Raw genomic sequence first — 21,953 nt, forward strand, 5'->3', positions numbered from 1 at the left:
TGTTCAAAATTCTAAACAATATAATTTAAAAATCAAAGTAGAAGACCATTGTTTGTCCTTTTAATTTCAAAGTACTGTTAATGATAATTGATTAGCTGAAAACCATCATCCACTATAAAGGCTGGATTGTGAAATAAATAATAAAGCTGGAGACGTATAGACCAACTTTATTTTATTGATTGACAACAGTGTTAGAGTTCGCATAATAGAACGGAAAATATCCCGATTCTAAAATATCATTCATCATATCATTTACATTCTGTCAGAAGTTTAATGATTTGCTAAAGTTGTAAGCCATCGAACAACCCGAGACTATCCGAAAATAAGTACATGACGTTATACTTGTAACCTTAAATGGTCAGACGGTACCTACTTAACCCAAGAACCGTACTATACATACGTACTTGTTAACTTACTGGTTATTTGAGTAATGTATTGACAAGGTTCATTATTAAGTATTGCCAGGAGTTACCAAACCTAATTTAATCGGCATTCAGGATAATTGCCGTCATCGACAATATTGACAAATGACTGATCGTATGACTCAACGTGATGTGTGAGTTGTTCGAAGCCTTTACATGGAGTGAATATGAGTCAGATTTAGCAAAAATAGAGGAAAATGAAGTAGATGGTTATTTAACAGTTGATAAGATGGAAGACGAAAAGGATGAAGAGTGGGAAGTAATAGATGAATGCGTAGGTGATGAAGGTGATAATGTAAGCAGTACAAAAGATGACACAGGTACCAATATTATTGTATAAATTGGTGAATCATAGGAATCACGGAAAGAAACAAATGTAGAGTCTCGGTCTCCTGTTAAGGCTGTAACAACATCAAAATAACGTTTCGATAACTGGTAAAAAAAAACAAGGGGCTATTGATGCTACATAACTCACCAGATATTTAAGATTGCATGACAAAGAGGCGAAAGATACCAAAGGGACATTCAAACTCATAAGTAGAAAATAAACTGACAACGCCATGGCTAAAAAAAGATAAAGACAAACAGACAAACAACAGTACACAAAACACAACATAGAAAACTAAAGACTGAGCAACACGAACCCCTCCAAAAACTGGGGGTGATCTCAGGTTTATTTATTCATTACAAGTAATTTAATAAAATGAATCACTGGAACTTTTACAGACAAGGAAATTAGATGCATGCAATGTAATGCAGAAAATTACAGTGAAACACCTTGCTCGACGTTTATAGTCGACAATCTCATCATGTTATTTGTCTTATTCATCGCCAAATATATCACCACTTTATAAAAGCCTGTAAAGACTGAAGGAAGGTAACGACAATTAAAAAATTCTAGCAAACTCCTCAGCAACCATGGATTAAACGTCACAGTTGAAATACCGACTGAAGTACATAATTTTGAATTTATTGATACACATTTTCATTCGGACTTGTTATTAAGCAGATTAAATTGTCCTGCTAGAATTTTGAAAAAAAATATCTTCATCTGAGAACAAGTTCTTGTTTTGCATTGCCAACTATGTCTTCCCAAATAACTGAAAACTTTGGTTAGACCAACTCAATCAACTACCGTCCGTATTTTTCCACATATTGCTACTAGGGGTATATCTGAACGATTAAAATGAAATCTATTACCAATCCTGAATGTGTTGTTAATGGAGAAACCGGTTTAAAGTACACTACATCTTGTAAATCAAGAGAGATGTATGGACAAAATTAGAGCTAACCAGGAATGCAGTTTTAAATTTCATTAACAGTTGGCAGATCACAAGGGTTTGCCAGATGTTACTAGTATTCATAGTACGGATAATGGAAATGGCTAAGCTGCAAAAAAGAATTCTAGCACATATACGTCAACATAACTTCACACATCTTTCTTTACACCGACATTGTTTTTGGGGAAATTGGAGTGGATTTGAAGAATGGCGAAAACTACCCCGTTTTATCTTTGGAATTCTGAAACAAATTGCATTTCTAACAACGAATTTATAAAAGGAATAGTTTCTATAATTCCTGACCATCAACTTGTTTTTGAAACATATGACTCCTTTCTTGTTCCTTTTACTGTGACCCCAGTAAATCATCTATGGAATATGATAGAAGTAGCTCAGATGGTTTCAATGCCATCAACAACAATGCCAGATAAATTTTTTTTATAAAATTTAGAGATTTGATATATACATATTGCTGTGTTCCTGGTAGTTCCTAGATTATTCTTGACATTGATTGGGTGGTATTTCCATTCATTTTAATTGACTGTTAATACCTTGAGAGGCTTCACACCCCTTGTAATTAAGTTCTTAGACAAGTTAGTGCTTTGTTTTTATTGATTGTAATTGCCTTTTGAGGCTGTATGCTTCTTGGGTTTTAAGACAAGATAATGCTGGTCTTGAGTAGTTTGTATAATACACATAGTTGTTGTGGTGATATAAATAAACTCATCATAGATACCAGGATTGAAATTTTGTATTTGCGCCAGACGCGCGTTTCGTCTACAAAAGACTCATCAGTGACGCTAGAATCAAAAAAGGTTAAAAAGGCCAAATAAAGTACGAAGTTAAAGAGCATTGAGGATCAAATTTACTTTCCAGTTCTAACAATAGAACATATTTTTTATTTTACATAGTATTGCATATTTCATGTTTTTTTGTTGTATTTTTCATACATTTATCACTTTTATGAGGTATTACTAGTATTATAATGAGCATCGATAATTTGGGTTTTCGATATACCTTTTCAGTTCATTTTGTTGCACTTTTAATGTGTTTGATGTCAAACTTGACATGTTTTATATTTTTATTTGAAGCTGATGTCCAAATTTTACAGAAGAAGAAAATCAGGATAATATGTCGTATATTTCTCTATAAAGGGTCCTCGGTGGCCAAGTGGTCTAAGTAGTCGAACTTCTGTATCACTAGCCTGTCAACCCTGAGGTTTTGAGTTCGACTTTGCACGTCACAGGTGCGCTCGACTCCAATTTTAATCGACTATCCTAGTCAGTTTTCCTACCGAAGGTAAGTGGTTCTCTCCGGACACTCTGGCTTCCTCCACCAATAAAAACTGACTGCCACAAAAAGCACAATAGTGCTGAAAGTGGCGTTAAACACAAATCAATTAATCAATCATTACCTTATAAAAATATATTTTTTTAATTATAAAGTCACAGTGCATTTGTTATGTGCATTTATGTTGTTCAATATTGGTAGATTTCTTTTGATTTTCTTTGTTTTGGGTTTTTAGTGGAAGTATTTTAATTTAATGAAATCAGCCATAGGACTATACATCACATATTCTTTCATAACAGTATACATACGGATAATATTATACAGTTTAACACTCAACTATATTATGAACTAACTTACTCAATATCATACATATGGACAATAAGAATTGTTTGAATTAACATGAAATGAGAGCTATTTATCAACTTTTGAATCACTGTTATTTTGGAGATATACACTGTTTAACAGGAAGAGGACGAATGTTGTGACAACACTAGTGTTATAGTCACCAAACAGCCCGATAATGTCCGAAAATAAGTACATGACGTATTAATTGTAAACCCAAATGGTCATACAATACCATAGTACACAAACGTGTTTGTTAAACTACTGGTTATTTGAATGCTGGAGTTGTTCAATGTACTGACATGAGTGACCAAGTCTGTCTGTATCTATTTACTCAGTATTTACTATACTAATGTAAATTATCAGGTACGCATGCTGGTAATTTTAAATATATTTCCAATTATTGATGGGTAATACTTGTGGTTATTTTCTCCATTTTTAAATTTAAAAATCAGTGCAATTCTTTTTCTGTTTTGCTTAAATGGCGAAGAAAAACAAAAATATAGTGTCCTAGGACGATTCACTAATTACTTTTAATTAGATTTTCTAGATCAAGTTTCAATGATTGTTCATATGGGTATTGAACTTCACTAGGATTACCTATCTTGTCTACATGTCCTTCGATATTTATCCTGGATGATAGGAAATTCGCAAAGGTTGTTCTTTGTGGGATTTTTATTTACATGTCCTTTCAGCATATTCATGGCCACTAATAGCTCTATCGCATTCATCTGTAAACCATTGTTTGCTTAAATGATTCTGATCCTAAAATTTAGGATTGTTCTTTCAGCGATGATTGTGAAGGTAGTATTCAATGAACAAATAAAATTCTTACTATAGACCGAAGCTCTTTTCGACAAAGATACTCATATAGAGGCCAGGATAAAATCTGCTTTTCCTAGTTATAAACAAGTAGATCTAGCTGATCGGGAACCGTGATAATGGATAACTGGACAAAAGTCACTACCATATACGAATCTTTTTTTTTTGTCTTTATCCTTTTGAAATTACGTTGCCATATGGGCATTTAGCTCATCATTGTTTATAACAGCGGGGGAGTCATTCTTAAATTTTCTTTTCACTGAGCTATATCAAGAGAAAAATGACATTGACGTTATGAGATTATAATGCACGGATAATAAATTTCTCCACTGAATCGAAAATAAGTTATAACACTATTGGTAATAAACAGTTTTAGGTTGGGTATCGTATTTAAAAAAAAAGATATTTGAACATTCTCAAACGGCAGGTGGTGGGGATGGCCCTCTGGTCTTCACCCTTTACGTCATTTAATTTATCTTGACATGTGAGACAAGAAATATAAGGTTAAGGGACGGGGATCTCGGCCATTTTAAAGAGGTTTAACAATCTAAAATAGCAAAAGGTGGATATGACCCTCTGGGTATCACTTTGTATGTCATCCAATTAATCTTGACAGACATAAACAAGAAAGTTTATGAACCATTTTCAAGATATTTGAAATCATATTCGTGGACTTATCATGCATTTCATTTGATATTTCCTCTTATGTAGAACATTTTCCATTTATTATACTCACCATTTCTAATACGGTTTTGTCCTTTAAAAAGTGTTTAAGGTCATAAGTCACTGGGTCATATTGTCAAATGATTATTACTGAAGACATCATGTCCCTATCACTTTCTGTCACAATTTAAACATGACACCAACTTTTGGTTTTTATAGTAAACCCCACCCTTATGTTACTCCAAACTATTCCTTAATTAATCCCCTTGCACATTTAAAATACTTTATTACTTTAAGTACAACTAGATATGTAAGCAACATACGGTAAAACCTTAATTTCATCTGTGGTTTCTTAGACCTGCCGCGGACAAGTTCAAGTGCAAGAAATACATAAGAAGGAGACAAACACCACGTCTCCAAATCTTGTTTGGGAGCATTCAATAAAACAACTTAATAAATAATCAAATCTTAGAATCTGAACTAACTATCAAATTAAGATCTCCTATATGTATTTCGCACTCGGGTCTTACCGATAATATTATTTTAAAGTTAACAAGTTGATAATTGTCTTCAGATCTTTCTATTGTGCTCAATAACATTAATGGTATCAATTTTACTGTTGCTGTTCAATCACTACGTCTGGCATATTTTGGAATAATCATCTATTGGCATATTCAAAGTTTGAATCAATTTTGAAATGGTATTGTTTTATTTTTTGTGCATTGAAATTCTTTGCTGTTCGTATTTGGCACTGCACAAGGTCGTTTCCTTCACACTATATATGACTTTTCTATAAAAACATTTACTACTTAAGTAAATAAAACGATATTTGAATGTAGGACAGCATTGTTTTATATCAGCAGGTTAATTACTTTTAGCTTTCCTTTGCTGCGAACAATCTTTGATACTATTATTCATTACTTTTGTACTTGTCATTTCTCATCTACTAAATTTTTTTGTAGAGGTAAGTTCTTTTCAACTGAAATGATATTTGTTGAATGTTCTTTTATTCACCTTTTGTTCGCTGAACTAGATGTGTTCGTTTACTTGTTCAAAGTCAGGAACCCCTCGTCAGTGGTTTCTGATGTCATATTTTAATGTTTTTCTTATTGTTATTTACAGTTTTTGTATTAACGGCTCAATCTTCCCTAATTCCTGTTAAATTTATTCACAACTGTTCTAGACTCCTGACGATCAAGACATTGACATATTGGATAGATCCCTGCATTTATTGTTGAAGACTGTATGTCTTCTGTTCATTTGTGTCCTAGGGTCCAATTGATGGACATCCTACATCTAATATTCATATATATTTATGACTTCTACTACTCTTTTTCACGGTCATATTTTTCCAATAGAATTCGTTTTCCGAGATAAAAACAATCCCACTTTATTTCCTTATATATCATGCCATTTTCGAAATATTTTTAATAGCTAAGTTCAAAATGTAGATGCAGATGTAAAATCTATATGGTTTATTTAACATTTTTGATTATCGTCTGTAATAGTCACGAGATAAAACCAAACAGAAGGATAGGCAGTATAATTAAAGTAACTCACTCAGTATTTGCTTTTCATCTTCAATTTTAATAAACATCAAACAATTATCAGAAACTTTTAGTAATATCAATTATCGAATAATCTCTGGTACAAAAGCAAACTTTTTTCTCAGAATTATGTAGTTTACATGAATGTGTTGTTCCTGTAGGATACATATCGACATAATATGAGCACCGAAAATAAGAACATATCTACATCCAATACAGAACCGTTACATAATATTGGTGATCTGTGGAATGAATTCAGTCAGAATACTGGATTTCATGGAGTAAATAAATTGTCTGGAATAACAAACAGACACAAAATAAGATTGTGAGTATCAACTTTATTTGAACGTATATTATTTTTTCAATCACTTGTCGGTCATTTAATTTAGCTTCTAAACTGTTTTCAAACTTTTGTTAGAATTGTGTGAGAGGAAAACACAGTCAGACTTGACTAGTTGACCTCTAAAATAAAATAAAAATACCCATGTATTTTAAACACTTTTACACCATTTAAAATTTCAGAACATTAAATATAATGTCTTGCAACTAAATTTCAATTTGTTCGTTTTCTGGTTTCAGGTTATTATGGACCTGTGTTATATTATCATGTGGTCTATACCTTATAGTAACGGTGGTGGAGGAGATAAAAAAATACTATAGATATCCAACAACAATGACACAGTATACCAAACCTCAAAATGAAATAGAGTTTCCATCAGTGACAGTTTGCAATTTAAACTCACTAAACAAAAGTGCAATCAAAAACGATTCAATGATAGATAATTATTACTCTAGCATAAGTCCCTTCGCTGTTTACTCAAATGTTACGACAAACTGGAGCGATCCGATTTTTGAACAAGAAGGGTTTTACCTGAACCGAACATTAGAAGATGTTATGACAGATCAAAAAGATATTCTTGACCCTGGTGGAATTTTGTTATATGCAAGTTTTCATTTGAATAATTTAGATATCAAGAAATACTTCAAAGTTAAATTGACCCCAAGTGGAGCATGTTTTACATCAAATCCTGATATGAAAATAAAAACGAACCACGTAGGATCAGTCTTTCATTTGACATTAATGATTGATTTGGACCGTGCAAATAACTACTACGGCACCTTGTTCGGCGAAGGACTTCAGGTATTTGTTTTCCTATATACAATCAACAACACCTAGTTTATTTAGACTTACTTCAAAGGCACAAAAATGTCCATTAATATTGAAGTTAATCATTGGAAAATATTAGCGTCAATGATACAATTGTTTCATAAATACTTAATGTCTCGAGGGAAATTACAGGGTAGAAAAAATATATGATACTTCGGTACTGACGTGATTTATAACAAACCTTTCTAAAATTATCCGTTTATAAATTTTGAAATTATAAAGAAACTTAGGTTTCATTTTTGATACGACGATTATTGTAAATCCGTTATAAGGGTGTCTTCAATTCTATATTTATAAATCATGACTCGGTAAATGCATAGTATGATTGTTTTACTCTACAAGAAAGTGTATCGCGGAGTTCATTTGAATTTTCAGCTTAAAAGTTAAAGTAAAATATTTAATACAAATTTTTCCACCCTTGACTATGCGACTGTCATACAAGTGAGTTTAGCTAGCTATAAAACCAGGTTAAATCCACCATTTTCTACATAAGGAGATTTCTGTACCAAGTTGGAATATGACAGTTGTTTTCCATTCGTTTGATGTGTTTGAGTTTTTGATTTTGCCATTTGATAAAGGACTTTCCGTTTTCAATTTTCCTTGGAGTTGGGTATTTTTGTTACTTCACTTTTTTCTAGATCTATATTCAAGCATTGTTTTTACTCAATATCTGAAGTACCACTTATAGTAAATTAAATACTTACTAAAATTGTTCACAACTGACAGAAAGTTTGCTGTCGTTGCGAAAAAAAATGTTTTTACAACTTGATATGTGACAACTTATGACAGACGATCTCCATGGGATACATCATATACTTTGTTACAATCTTTGATAAACCCGACGAGGACAGGCATTTCTCGACTAACGAAAGCTATATAAATATAGACTAGCCAGCATTGTTCGCTGAACACAGAGCAGGCGTAGTAGCATAGGTTAAAATCCCACTTAAAGAAAAAATGTAAATTTAATACCATGCTCCGCGCACTTTTGCATTTCTATATTCAAAGAACTGCTAAATCTAGGTCGAAACCCTAATTTGGCATATATTTCTAAAAAAAGCAAACACCAAAATGAGGATGTGTACTCATGTTCAAATTGACGTAATAACAACTTCATGATAAACAACCTGAACCTAAAATTTTGACCGTATACACACTGTCACATTTCCATGCTCAGTTAACCCTGAAACTAGTTTCAAATTAATGTAACCACATTTTCATGGTTAATAACGTGGACCAAAAATTTAAAACTGATATTGGATGTACGCACTGACCAGAAAACATAATACCTCACTCCACTAGCTTTCGTAGGCGGGGCATAACATTTTATCTCAATTATAAGTAGACTGGCATTAAGCACGGTGACTTCCTACTGGCACTGGAAAAAGGGTTTGTAAGATAGTCACAAAGTTGCCTTGCAGCAGGTCGCCTCACCTCAAAATGCAAAGGTCTGATTCCTTGTCCAGATTTTGTTATACTTAAGGTCCTTTTTGGTTTGATCATCTCTTCAACGCTTTTTATTATCGGCCTTGATCATCACCGAAGAGGCATTAATTATCGAAATGCGAATCTGATGCAGTTAAATTGTAACCGTTATTGTTATTGCAACAACATTTAGAGGGGTGCGTAGATTAGAAAACATGTAACCTATCATGCTGACCGACTAAAACGTTGAGGTAGAGAGATAAGATAGTGAAATCTGAAATATAAGGTATAGATATGCCAAAAAGTAAATACTAAATTCTATATTAAATTTTTCTCAGTTCTTAGTTCATGATTCGAACAAAGATCCTATTTTCCAAGGAATAAGTGGTTTTTATGTTGAACCAGGAAGAGAAGTTTTTGCTTCAGTGCATAAAAAACAGGTAAATACATTTGTAAAAGAGAGGCGAAGGATACCAAAGGGACATTCAAACTCATAAGTCGAAAATAAAACTGACAAACCATAGCTAAATAAAAAAAAAGACAGACAAACAAACAACAGTATACAAAACACAAAATAGAAAACAAAAGACTGAACAACACGAACCCCACCAAAAACTGGGGGTGATCTCAGGTGAACCGGAAGAATAAGCAGATCCTGCTCCACATGTGTCACCCGTCGTGTTGCTCATGCCAGTACAAACCCGATGATATGTCTAATTCGACAGGTTACATTCGAGGGAAAGGGAACGAGACAGTAGTTACGACAATTGGAACATATCCGTCTTCATATGTGAAACAGATATTCCATAACAATCAACCAACTCGTGATGGTGTCCGTAAAATTTAGGAAGTGATAATTTCAACTTCACCACTTTGAACTTTTGGTTTAATAGCTTCCTGGTGAGCAGCAACCTTCTATCAAGAAAATCATGATAGGAAATACAAGCCCGGGAATATCGTATCAACTGGGAGATATATACTCCGTATGCAGACGCTGCTGGAATGTTGCTAAATAGAAATGGAAAGTTCACAATTGGAAAGCTGAAATTGATCTCTTTTGTCGTAAAGTTTTGTTTTCAACCAAACCTTATTGTCAATTTCTAGATATAAGTGAAGATATGTGGCAGATTTAACTGTATCTGTTGTATCCTTTATCTCAAGTTCGATGGCTAGAGGCGTTCAGCATAGTCACCGCATTTTGAATTATTTAGTGATAGAACATCATCTATATAGTGGAAAGTGAAGTTAAAGGATACTTCTTTTCTTTCTTCCTAAGAAGTTAAAAGTATTTTAATGGTAATGGTTTAAATTTAATTTCAATGATGAATCATGTCTTAGCTCTTCAACTGTTTTGGTATTTATACATCCCTCGGATTTCAAATATTTGACTATGAGCGTTCCTGATGAAGGTAAATCCAGAAAAGCGCTTCGGACGCATGAAATTATTAAACGTGTTGTTTTCACTTTCTTACCATATTACATCTGCATGGATACAAGTTTATTTTTTTTACCACTCAATTGGTAAAAAATTGTATAAAAATTAAAACAAAATATCCTTATTTCAATAAGTTTAATCTACAAAAGATCACTATATAAACACATTTACAATCAAATATCTCTGTATCGCAATGTTGATGTAAAGTTTTCGTTGCCTTAACTAATAGCAACACCATAATTGTTTTCTTGTTTTGAATATTAGATTATTTTTAAGATTTTTTATGATTGCCTATTTTAGTTTGAGTATTTGCCGATGCCCTATGAAGCAATGGGGAATATGTTTTGCAGAGATCGCACGAAAGACGACGGTTCTGAATACTATAGAAGCTCTTGTTACAAGGATTGTTTATCAACTTTTCTTTTAGACAGATGTAATTGTCTCCCTTACACACATAACAGTAAGTTGACAGAAATAATTAACTCGAAAAGAAATATTCGGGGATGAACCAGATGAGACAGAACATATATCAACTTAAATTTCTCATCTGTTGCTGTAAGGGTTCGTGTCATAATTACCGGTACCATTTAATGATTCGACCAAAACTATATTAATTTGACTAGACAGTTACCGCATATACGCGAATGGTTTTAATTGCAAATACTTTGAATAGATAATAATCAACAAGGAGTATTGCGATATCATCTTTTGAGATGGGCTAATAAAAGCGCGGTAGTATCAGCATAATAACCACAACTAAAAGGAAAAAAAAAGGAAACCATTACATGATTACGTTATATATAGCGTATCACATGACTTTGTCAACATATATTCGTTGCACCGAACAGAAGTTCCCCTGGAAACTTTGTTATAAACAATGTCATTATATCTACTCCTGTTGGAACAAATATTCTTAACATTTATTCCGTTAGGAATAAATACTGTATATTCTATAACATTTCTTCCCTTTGGAACTAATATTATGAGGAACTTATATTTAGGGACACTTTTTAATTGTCAATTGTTAAAACTACAAACCTTACTCTGTAACACCTGGAACATTTAATTATGTATTATAATTGATTAAATAGAATTCAAAGAAAATAAGAACTCAGATATTGTCAGAAAAGAGAATGTTTTCGTAGTTGTGGTTTCAATAGAAAAAAACTGCCATTTCCAGTAAAGCATTTTAATCTCATACAAAATAATCGAGTTCGTCTTTTTTAGAAGTACAGATATTGGAGATGTAAAACAATTTTACTAGTTTATACGTAAAAAGAACATATAACGGTATAACGTCTATGTTTTCTCGTTTGAATAATTTAATATTTTGTAATTGTACTTGAAATAGGAAAAGTATTGATAAAATATGTGCACTTCGTTGTAGATACATATTACTGCTCTAAGTTTAAAGTGGCTAGCTGTATTATGAAAGCAATAGGTAAAGTATGTCTTCCTATTCTCAAATTTATATGTACACGTTGCTCTAGATATTTTACCGTGGACTCATTGTCTAATAAAAAAGAATAAAATATAGAGATGAAGTTCAAGACATCTTGTGTGAATATAGTTATGAACAAGATTGTACACGATTTCTTTTCTGTGATGTAATACCGGTATTGCATCCTTTCATCATACAATACCAAGTGTAAAAACAGTTATTAACTGATAGAAATCTTAACGTTAACCACACTAGGCTAAAATGGACATAGACATTGATAGAACTTAAACAATTTATCGGATTGGAAACAGAAAACATAGTTATTACCTTAACGTATGGATTGTTTTGTAATAGCCTTCATGCAAAAATCATTCAAATCCGTCTGTAGCATTATTTTTCATCACTTGGTATTTATCATAGGACGCAAACTTTAAACCTGAATCTAAAACTTCAGACTTGTTCTAGATTGATTGCTTACTGTTCGCAAATTTCATGTGTAATAAGGAAAAGAACTAAAATTAACAGTAAACCCATTAGGTAGAATTGTTGTTCGCCACTGAAAAACGAGGGTGTGTATATTAATGGTAAATGTATTGCCGTGTTACGGCAACCGACTGATCCATCGAAAGCTGTTACAAGAATTTTTAACTGAAAACGTGACACTCTCCCTTTGCGAGACATTGGATTTAGTTTACCCATTCCGATTTGACGTGGCAGCGTATTTACGCCTGGGTTTTACTGCCGGATGGGAGAAGTTGGAGTAAAAAAGGTAGACTTGATCTTGACGAATGATACTAGTACTTATCATGCCATTACTACATAAAAACAAACAACCCACTTCAGTACTTTTAGAGAAGACACATTCTCTGTTTAGAAAGTAAAGGATAACGGTTGTTGACAGATATAAGCTTTGTCGTATTTTTAGAGAATCAAACCTGAATGTAACAAACTGAGCTGTGTTTTTCGGCAGATTTTTGGGTCTTCAATGCTTCGATCTTTATTTGGCCTTTTTAACATTTTTGATTCTAGCGTCAGTGGTGAGTCTTTTGTAGGCGAAACGCACGTCTAGTGTACAAAATTTTAAGCCTGGTATCTAAAATGAGTTTATTAATATATTTTTTAATAAGATCAACATATGGTATCTAATGCAGTGGTATGCATTCTAATCTAAATAGTCGCACTTGTATTACAAAATTATGGTGTAATTCCCTTCCAATTATAATGGCATTTTTTCTTTAGTTGATCAATGATCAAAAATAAAGGCAACAGAAGTATACCGGTGTTTAAAAGTCATAAATCGATTGAGAGAAAACAAATCCGGGTTACAAACTACAACCGAGGGAAACACATCAACTATAAGAGGAAAACAAAGGAACAACAGGAACACTGAAGTGCAACAAAAACAAACTCCAACATACATAGAAACGAAATATTTGATAACAACTGCCATATTCCTGACTTGGTACAGGACATTTTAAGAAAAAATGGTGGGTTGAACCTAATTTTAAGGCTAGCCAAACTTCCCGCTTATATGACAATGTTAAAAAATATCGCTAAAATGACAACACTACGTGACAGAAATACAGCACAAACACACGCAAAATACTCATCAAAGTAAACGCACAAACAAACAATATAATAGTCGACACAAAATACATGCTTTTGATAATAAGTGTTTGGTATTACTATAAATTTTCACTTCGTACTATGAACATCAAAATTATTTATTTTGAAAAAATATTTCCTTTCTCTATTGGAACTGTACACGTATACCTAACAACAAAATTATTTTCATTTACCTGTGTTTAAAATAATTGCAAATGGCTGATATTTTTGTTCGAGCATATTGTTTTTCTTAAATTATTTAACATTTCATACCGATATAACATGTTACTTTTATTATTCTTCCCTTAGTTTATTTATTTTGAATTTGCATTGTATCATAGGTCAAATTTATTTGTTCATTGTATGTTCATTGGTGTTAATATGTCCTTTGATTGAGTTAAGCTATTTCAATTGATATTTTATAGTGTGTCTTTCTATGTTGTGATGTTTCACTATTGTTTCAGAAAAAGGGTGAAGGTTTGGTACCATTAAAACATTTAAACCCGCTGCATTTGTTTGCACCTGTCCTAAGTCAGGAATCTGATGTTCAGTAGTTGTCGTTTGTTGATGTGGTTCATAAGTGTTTCTCGTTTCTTGTTTTTTTATATAGATTAGACTGTTGGTTTTCCCGTTTGAATGGTTTTACACTAGTAATTTTTGGGGCCCTTTATAGCTTACTGTTCGGTATGAGCCAAGGCTCCGTGTTGAAGACCGTAATTTGACCTATAATGGTTTACTTTTTAAAATTTTGACTTGGATGGAGAGTTGTCTCATTGGCACTCATACCACATCTTCTTATATCTACAACATGCAAACTGCAGATCAAGAACGAACATCTTCCATCAACGACAGACACCACAGGACATCACAAACAGTGACGCACTTACGTACGAACATTCAATCTCGAACTTTATACAATTATTTTCACAATATCAGTCCAAACAATTTTCATGACAATGATGGTATTGAAAGGCTGTTTTAATAATTTTATTTGGACTACAAACGATAAGACATAACACATTATCCAACCGAAACCACAGCAGAAACATCAAAAATAAATACATGAATGTTGGATGTACAAAATACCGAGACACGTCGTATAGCAATGCAAATTCACACGCGGTATTACAGTCATATTCGGGTATAGGTCACGTTCGGCACTTAGCAGACAGACGACATAGATGTTAAACCACAATCTAAGACATGGTAAAAATATCATTAGTTAGTTTAGACACAGACACATCGTATAGATCAACCAATTCGTAATGGTGTCCATAAAATTTACGGAGTGTCATTTTTAATCTTTCCTCCTCATAACTCTGTTGGAGCAGTTTCAGCGTAAGGAGCACACTCCTTTATATGAAGTCAGTATAGTGTGAACGTGCACGAGCATAACGTATCAATTGAGATATGTAAATACCATACGACGGAGCAGAGGGTATGTTACTTCTGAGAAATGGGAAATTGATAATTGGGAAGTTGAAATCATCCCGTTTGTCATAGATTTTAGTGTGAAGTCGTCCATCTGTGTCAATATTAAGGAAAAGATCAAGGTATGAAGCAGTCCTTCTTGTATCAGTAGTATCCTTAATTTCAAGTTCACTGGGATATATGAGATGCAAGTACTGACTGAAATATGGGTTATTCAGTGATAGGACATCATCAATATATCTGAAAGTAAAATTAAAGAATTTTGCAAGGTGCTTTTTCTTTTTGTCTTTTAGAAGGTTCTGAATGAATTCTGCTTCATACGAGTACAAAAACAAGTCGGACATAAGGAGTGCACAATTAGTACCCATTTGGAATACCGACTGTCTCTTGAAATAAAAATCCTCCAATTTCAACAAATATTTTGTCGATTAAAAAGTCCAGCATTTTGATAATATCATCTTCACTGTATTTTCTGATAGAATCAGGGTGGTTCTTCACAAAATAAGGATTATTATAACCCAAAACAAGAAATTTATATCTACGATTCCCATTTTAATAGAAAACGCTCTGTCTAATGAGATTGTGAAGTCGATCTTTCAATTGAGCATAGAAAATAGTATTGTAAAGCGTAGAAAAAATCAAAGGTCTTAATGTTGCTGCAAAATTGCAGAGATTGTGATCTAAGATTTAGCAGTAGATCTTTAGAATTTTTGAGAATCCACATCTGATTGACACCACTGGTTGAATATATCTCATCACAATATTTTTGAAGGCCATCTTTTACTGTAGAAAGAATAGTAGTCAACACTTTAGAAAGATGTTTAGTCGAACATCTTGATGATCCAGCTATGTATCGTTCTTTATACGGAGTTTTGTGAAGTTTTGGTATCCAGTATAATGCCGGTAGATTTTCTTCGTTTTCTTTGATGGGCGTTGTATCACCTACGATCCTGTGTGTTATATATTGAACATTATAATAGATAGTTATTTCTATTTCTATTCATTTCTTAAGGAGACTACTACAACCAAACAAAGCTAGTTGATAAGTGTGATTGTCCATTGCCGTGTAAATATACACATTATGATGTGTCATTGACGTCATCACTATTTCCATCGGATTTCTACAGTAAAAAGATATTTGATGTCATTGGAGTAGTAGATTTGGATTACTACAGGTACACATAACGAGATTTTTTGCATTTATTTAAGTTGTGTTGACAACAGTCGTGTTTAGACAACGATATTAAAGTTGTCTGTGTTGTTTTAATCAACTCACAATTCTGTATATGTACGCTTTTTTGTAACATTGAATTCAGGATTTTGGAATATAGCCAATTAAAATTTTTATCAACTACACAATAGATAACCCACATCTCTTTGGGCTTTTGCCTACCAAAGAAAACATCAGCGAATGCCAGTAGGGGTAAATAGACGAGTTAGAAATTCTCATTACGAAATTTGTAGCAGCATATAAGCTGAATTTATTTATTACAATGGATTCTCAATTTTTTTGATAATGGCTTAGGCTACTACAAGGTCGAACATAAGTTTGTAAAATATATTCAGAATAATATATTGTCTTTTCAGAATCATAATAGTCGACATTTATAATGAATATCCTTGCGCTTTCAAAGTATTCAAAGATATAAATAGGTAATAGTTAAAACATTCAAGTTATTGATTGACTTTTACAATATTTACTTCTTACTTTGATGAGCGATGAAAACCTATATACACACTCAAAAGAGCGACGGAAGACACCAAAAGGGATATCAAAATCATAAGTCGAAAACAAACTAACACTGCCATGGCAAAAAACGAAAAACGACCACAAGACAAACAACAGTATACAGAATATAACATAGAAAACTAAAGACTAAGCGACACGAACCCCACCACAAACCGGGGATGATCTCAAGTTCTCCGGAAGGGTGGTCAGATCCCTTAGCTGTTCAACTGTTTCGGTTCTTATACATCCTTGGCTTTCAACTACTCGGCTTTTCAGTGTCCCTGATGAAGGTAAATCCAGAAAAATGCTTCGAACGACTTATGTTTCATATCAGGATTTCTAGAGAGTGGCAAACATTGCGGATTCAATGTGCGGTTTATAACGGACGAATTGGTTTTAATTTCCCATCTGATGTCGTTTATGGATCACAGTTGATATATGCAATTTATAAAATGTTGTTTTCCTGTTTAGACTTTTTACAATTAGGTATACTCTTTCAGCGTCGTCAATAAGAATTACCTAATATATGTTGACCTCTTTATGTCTTTTGGTTATTGCATCGTTGGTTACACATATATCTCATTTCAATATCTTAATCACATTTAATTTATCATATGTCGTCGGTCAATCGAGGAATTTTTTTTTTATTTCCATGCATTCAAACTACAAGCTAACAGATTTAAACCGTTACACCTTCTTGCACACAACAATTAAATTACTATTAAACTTTCTCAAGGAAAAGCTCATACTTAATATAAATAAGAAGATGTGGTATGAGTGCCAATGAGACAACTATCCATCCAAGTCACAATGTTTAAAAAGTAAACAATTATAGGTCAAAGTACGGCCTTCAACACGGAGCCTTGGCTCACACAGAACAGCAAGCTATAAAGGGTCCCAAAAAAAGACTAGTGTTAAACAATTCAAACAGGAAAACCAACGGTCTAATCTATATAAAAAAAGAGAAACGAGAAACACTTATGAACCACACCAACAAACGACAACCACTGAACAACAGGCTCCTGACTTAGGACGGGTGCATAAAAATGCAGCGGGTTTGAACGTTTTCACAGGTGCCAACCTTCACCCTAACCTGAAACAGTTGTTTTACATTACAACATAAAAAGACACACAATAAAATATCAATTGAAATGGCTTAACTCGATCAAAAAGACAATACACGAAAACAAGTAAGTTAAACTGAACGAATAAGTTTGATCTATGACACAAAATAAATAAAAAGATGTTTCAATGTCAAAAAGACAACTTTAACCTAGGGCAAAATGGCGTTAAATAAAGTTACGTACAAAGGTAAATTTGAATAAAATAATTTTGTTGCTAGGAGTACAGAAACATTTTTTCCAAAATAAATTTGTTATTCATAGTACAAGTACAGGAGTGAAATTTGTTTTCGTCATTCTAAATACTTAAAGGTGGTACATATTAAAAATAGTAAGGCGAGATATAACACAAAATAAGTAAACATTGAATAACAGAAATGCATTACAAATTGTATCAACAGGTCAAATTAACACGAAAGTACGATTTTCGAGTACTTGCAGTTACTGATTACTGAAAGCTAGTTAAAAGTCAAAAAGTTCATTTGTTTGTATTTTTTAATCGTTTTCGTCGAGAACATGGTACTTTGTTATGAAACACATATTCAATATTTTAGTAGAAAAGACCCTGACTGCCATTATCATAATACTTAGACCATTTTGACATTGACTATAGATATGCATGCATTATACTAACTATTTAATGAGCCTGTATTGTATGTTCTGCTGTTAACCTTATCATTCAACTCGTCGAGATGAATAGTGGTTCTCGCTATTGCTTAGGCTCCTCATTATGTTTCTGTGCCTTTCAAAGGTCAGAATGAGTTGTTGTCCTTATTCATAATTTAGAATTGAGTATTGGTTGAGTTCATGAACTTTGAAAGTGTTTGAAATATTTATTCTTAACTTGTATAAACTCCATTTTGAGCTTCTGCAAATGTATATATTGACCTCTAGAAGTCTATAATATATTTAATATAGTACTGTTTCGGACATGAACTATAAGATAATTTAAATTTGATGTTGTTATTTTTATTACAGAAAAAACTACATTGCCCTCCATATTTATTTTGACCAGCTCTCTACAACGATTTCAAAGCAGGTACCAAAATATGCCTCTGCTGGAGATATATTTGGTATGTATGTCATCATTTTAATCTGCTCTTCAGTGACATTGTTATTTATCGCAAGTTATATATTCGTTTAACCGGTTCCACTCGAATAAAAGGGCCTTTTTAATCGCTGGTTTTTTGGTTTGATTTGTGTTGCACGTTCTTCAGATTTCTAGGTAGTGATTTTTGTAATGATATGTGTCTTTTTCGTCGTTTTTTGTTTGCGTTGGAATTGTCTGTTTTACTTTGACACTTTTTTTTATGTCTTCTGCTTCATTTATTTAATATTCATAAGAATTGCTATATTAGTGCGCGAATCTGTTTTAAGGGATACAAGTACAGAATAGATCCATTTTTTTTATCTACAAATAACAACTTGTAAAACGCGTTGGAAATATTTTATAGTAAAATAAATGTTCGTTACACGGATAATTTTTTTTAATATCAAATAGAAACCTTGAGTTTGCTTATGTATTACTGAATTTTGCCTTACATATTTGCATTAGGACTTCAGGTTTCTTTAATATAGTGCAAAACTGCATAAACTTCTAAAATGCTTCTTGCCAAAATGTCTGATTTTGACATCTTCTTAAAAATATTTAGATTCGAACAACAGCTTTTCCCAAAAAAGATATTTTGGTACTAGATGTATTTTACACAGACACTAATGTGTGTAAAATATATTTTTTTGGATAAAGCTGATGCTCATATCTATTTTCAAAAACTATGTGAAATAGTCATGTATGTATCATGGCACGAATATGTTAACTTTGGTCATTTATCAAGTTAACAAGTTTACCTTTGAATTAGGGCTTGAGTAATTTTACTATTTTGTCCAATCGAGGTGCCAAACAATGCCTCTTCTTTGCAGTGAATGATAGATCTTGATAGAAACTTTAAAGAGTTGTTGGAATAAGGTTTTTAATGTTCACAGAATTTGGCGCTCTTATAACATGAAGTATCGGATTTAATGACCCCATTCAAACTTGACGTGGCTACATAATTATATATCACGCACCGACAAACGGACGCCACCTCATCATTGGTCGTATTGCCGAACTGAAGAAATAAAGATAATCCTATTTCTATATTAAGTCACCCTTTTGGTCTCTTCCATAAAAATATTTAACTCAGATACTAGATATATCACATTAATTCGAAAAAAACCTAATGACTTTATTCAACATAAATTCAGGACTTCATATTCGACAAGGTAATTTTTACTTTTCGATAATATATTTTCCAAAAGACAATTCGTAAACCAATAGCTACTTATTATGCTCCATTATTAGCAGTAAAAGTTATCCAGATCTCAAAAAAGATTTTGTTAACATTCTTAAGAAAGAGAAAACCATACTGAAACTGTCTTATAACCGGTAATCCTCATCTATGATATTATGGTCGTTGTCAACGAAGCTGCCTCGAATCGGTGTGATCGTGTAGATTCCTTGGAAATTCTACCTTGATAACATGATGAGTCACTAAAATAAAAGAACAACTAATCGAAGAATTGGAATATCCCAAATTATCCAACTCGTGACCTAAAGGAGAGTCGAAAGATACCAAAGGGACATTCAAACTCGTAAGTCGAAAATAAACTGACAACGCCATTGCTAAAAATGAAACAGACAAACAAAAGTACACAAAACACAACATAGAAAACTAAAGAATGAGATACACAAACCCCACCAAAACCTGGGGGTGATCTCATGTGCTCCAGAAGGTATGCAGATCCTGCTCCACATGTGATACCCGTTGTGCTTTAAGTTATGTGCTCATTCATTTGTTGAATATTTTTCAACAGACGAATTCTTGGATTAGATATTCTATAAATATTAGTGATCCTGTAATTATGGGTACTACACAGACGACTCATGTTTCATATCAGGATTTCTAGAGATTGGCAAACCTTGCGGATTCAAATGTGTAGTTATGACAAAGGAATTGGTTTTCAATTCCTATCTGATGACGTTTATGGATCACAGTCGATATATGTCAGAGCATATGATAATTGCAGATTTGCAAACTGCTCTCAATGTTTTCTGTTATCTACAAAAAATATTACAAACAGGGTTTGTGGTTTGGGGAAGATAAACTGAAAGATGTAACGTTGAATGTTTGACTGTTTTATTATAAATAGGTTGAACATGTCAGTGTCATTTACAAGCCAAAATTTAAAACCCTACAACGTATATCCTTTTTCCAGTGGAAATAAAATTTATCAGTCCTTCTTCCCGGTCGTATAAATTAACACAATGTACATAACCTAATTATTTATCGCGCTTTTTCATCCTAAATATGTAAAAAATATTTGCCACTTGATGTTCAGAACAGCAATGTTATAGCTATTGTATAATGTTGACCTCGATTCAGGTATAACACGGCAACAATTTGATTTCATAATAAACGAATTTTTTACTTTCATTAGCTATCCTTGGTGGACAGATGGGATTGTTTCTTGGCGCCAGCATTGTTACTCTCACAGAACTTTGCGAGTTCCTGGTATTTGCTCTCTGGACGTTAGTTTACAACCTAAGAAACAGGGAAAACAGAGTAGAGAAAATAGCAATTAAATAATGAAGAAAAGAAGATTGTTCCAAGTGCAAATATCAACAGTTTGATTTGCAGTCAACTGTTTACTACACGAAAGGTGAAAAAAACAAGTGCCGATTATACTCTCGCATACATTATATGAATGATGTATAATCAATAGTTAGTTCTTTTCATTTAATCTTTGGGTTTTTTTTTCAGGAAAGCTGAACGAAATTTCCCGAATTGACCGTTTCTGTTAGAAATTCAGACAAGAATTATAAAGTTTAAACAAAAGCACGGCCATTTATATCAAAAACATCATATTCCCTTCTTTTGCAAAGTTCTTTAATTTTGCTTCAGATATTTTAAAGATGTTCTGTCACTAAATAAACCACATTTCAATAAGTGTTTACTTTAATTCTTAAAAAAAGTACGCCGAAGATGATATCATTATTATGCTGGATTTTTTTATTGACAACATATTTGTAGAGTTTGGTGGATTGATATCCCGACAGACAGTCGGTTTTCTAATGGGTATACCAATTGTGCACCACTAATGGTCGAATTGTTTTTATACTCATATGAATCAGAATTCACACGGAACCTTCCCAAAGAGAAATTTCACTTTCAGATATATTGATGATGTTATAT

At 32.8% G+C, this 21,953-nt stretch overlaps 1 protein-coding gene across 1 annotated transcript; it reads left to right on the top strand.

The window, feature by feature from the left end:
- The first annotated feature begins 552 nt into the window (after window positions 1-552).
- On the top strand, window positions 553-21,637 carry LOC127726000 (acid-sensing ion channel 1A-like). The gene is made up of 6 exons (XM_052233299.1): window positions 553-756; window positions 10,695-10,854; window positions 11,782-11,835; window positions 15,884-16,046; window positions 18,700-18,794; window positions 21,199-21,637. The coding sequence occupies exons 1-6, from the start codon at window positions 553-555 to the stop codon at window positions 21,345-21,347; spliced, it is 825 nt and encodes a 274-aa protein (XP_052089259.1). The 3' UTR covers window positions 21,348-21,637.
- Window positions 21,638-21,953: the final 316 nt, after the last annotated feature.

This window comes from Mytilus californianus, unplaced genomic scaffold (genome assembly GCF_021869535.1).
Source record: "Mytilus californianus isolate M0D057914Y unplaced genomic scaffold, xbMytCali1.0.p SCAF_15, whole genome shotgun sequence".
Taxonomy (NCBI): domain Eukaryota; kingdom Metazoa; phylum Mollusca; class Bivalvia; order Mytilida; family Mytilidae; genus Mytilus; species Mytilus californianus.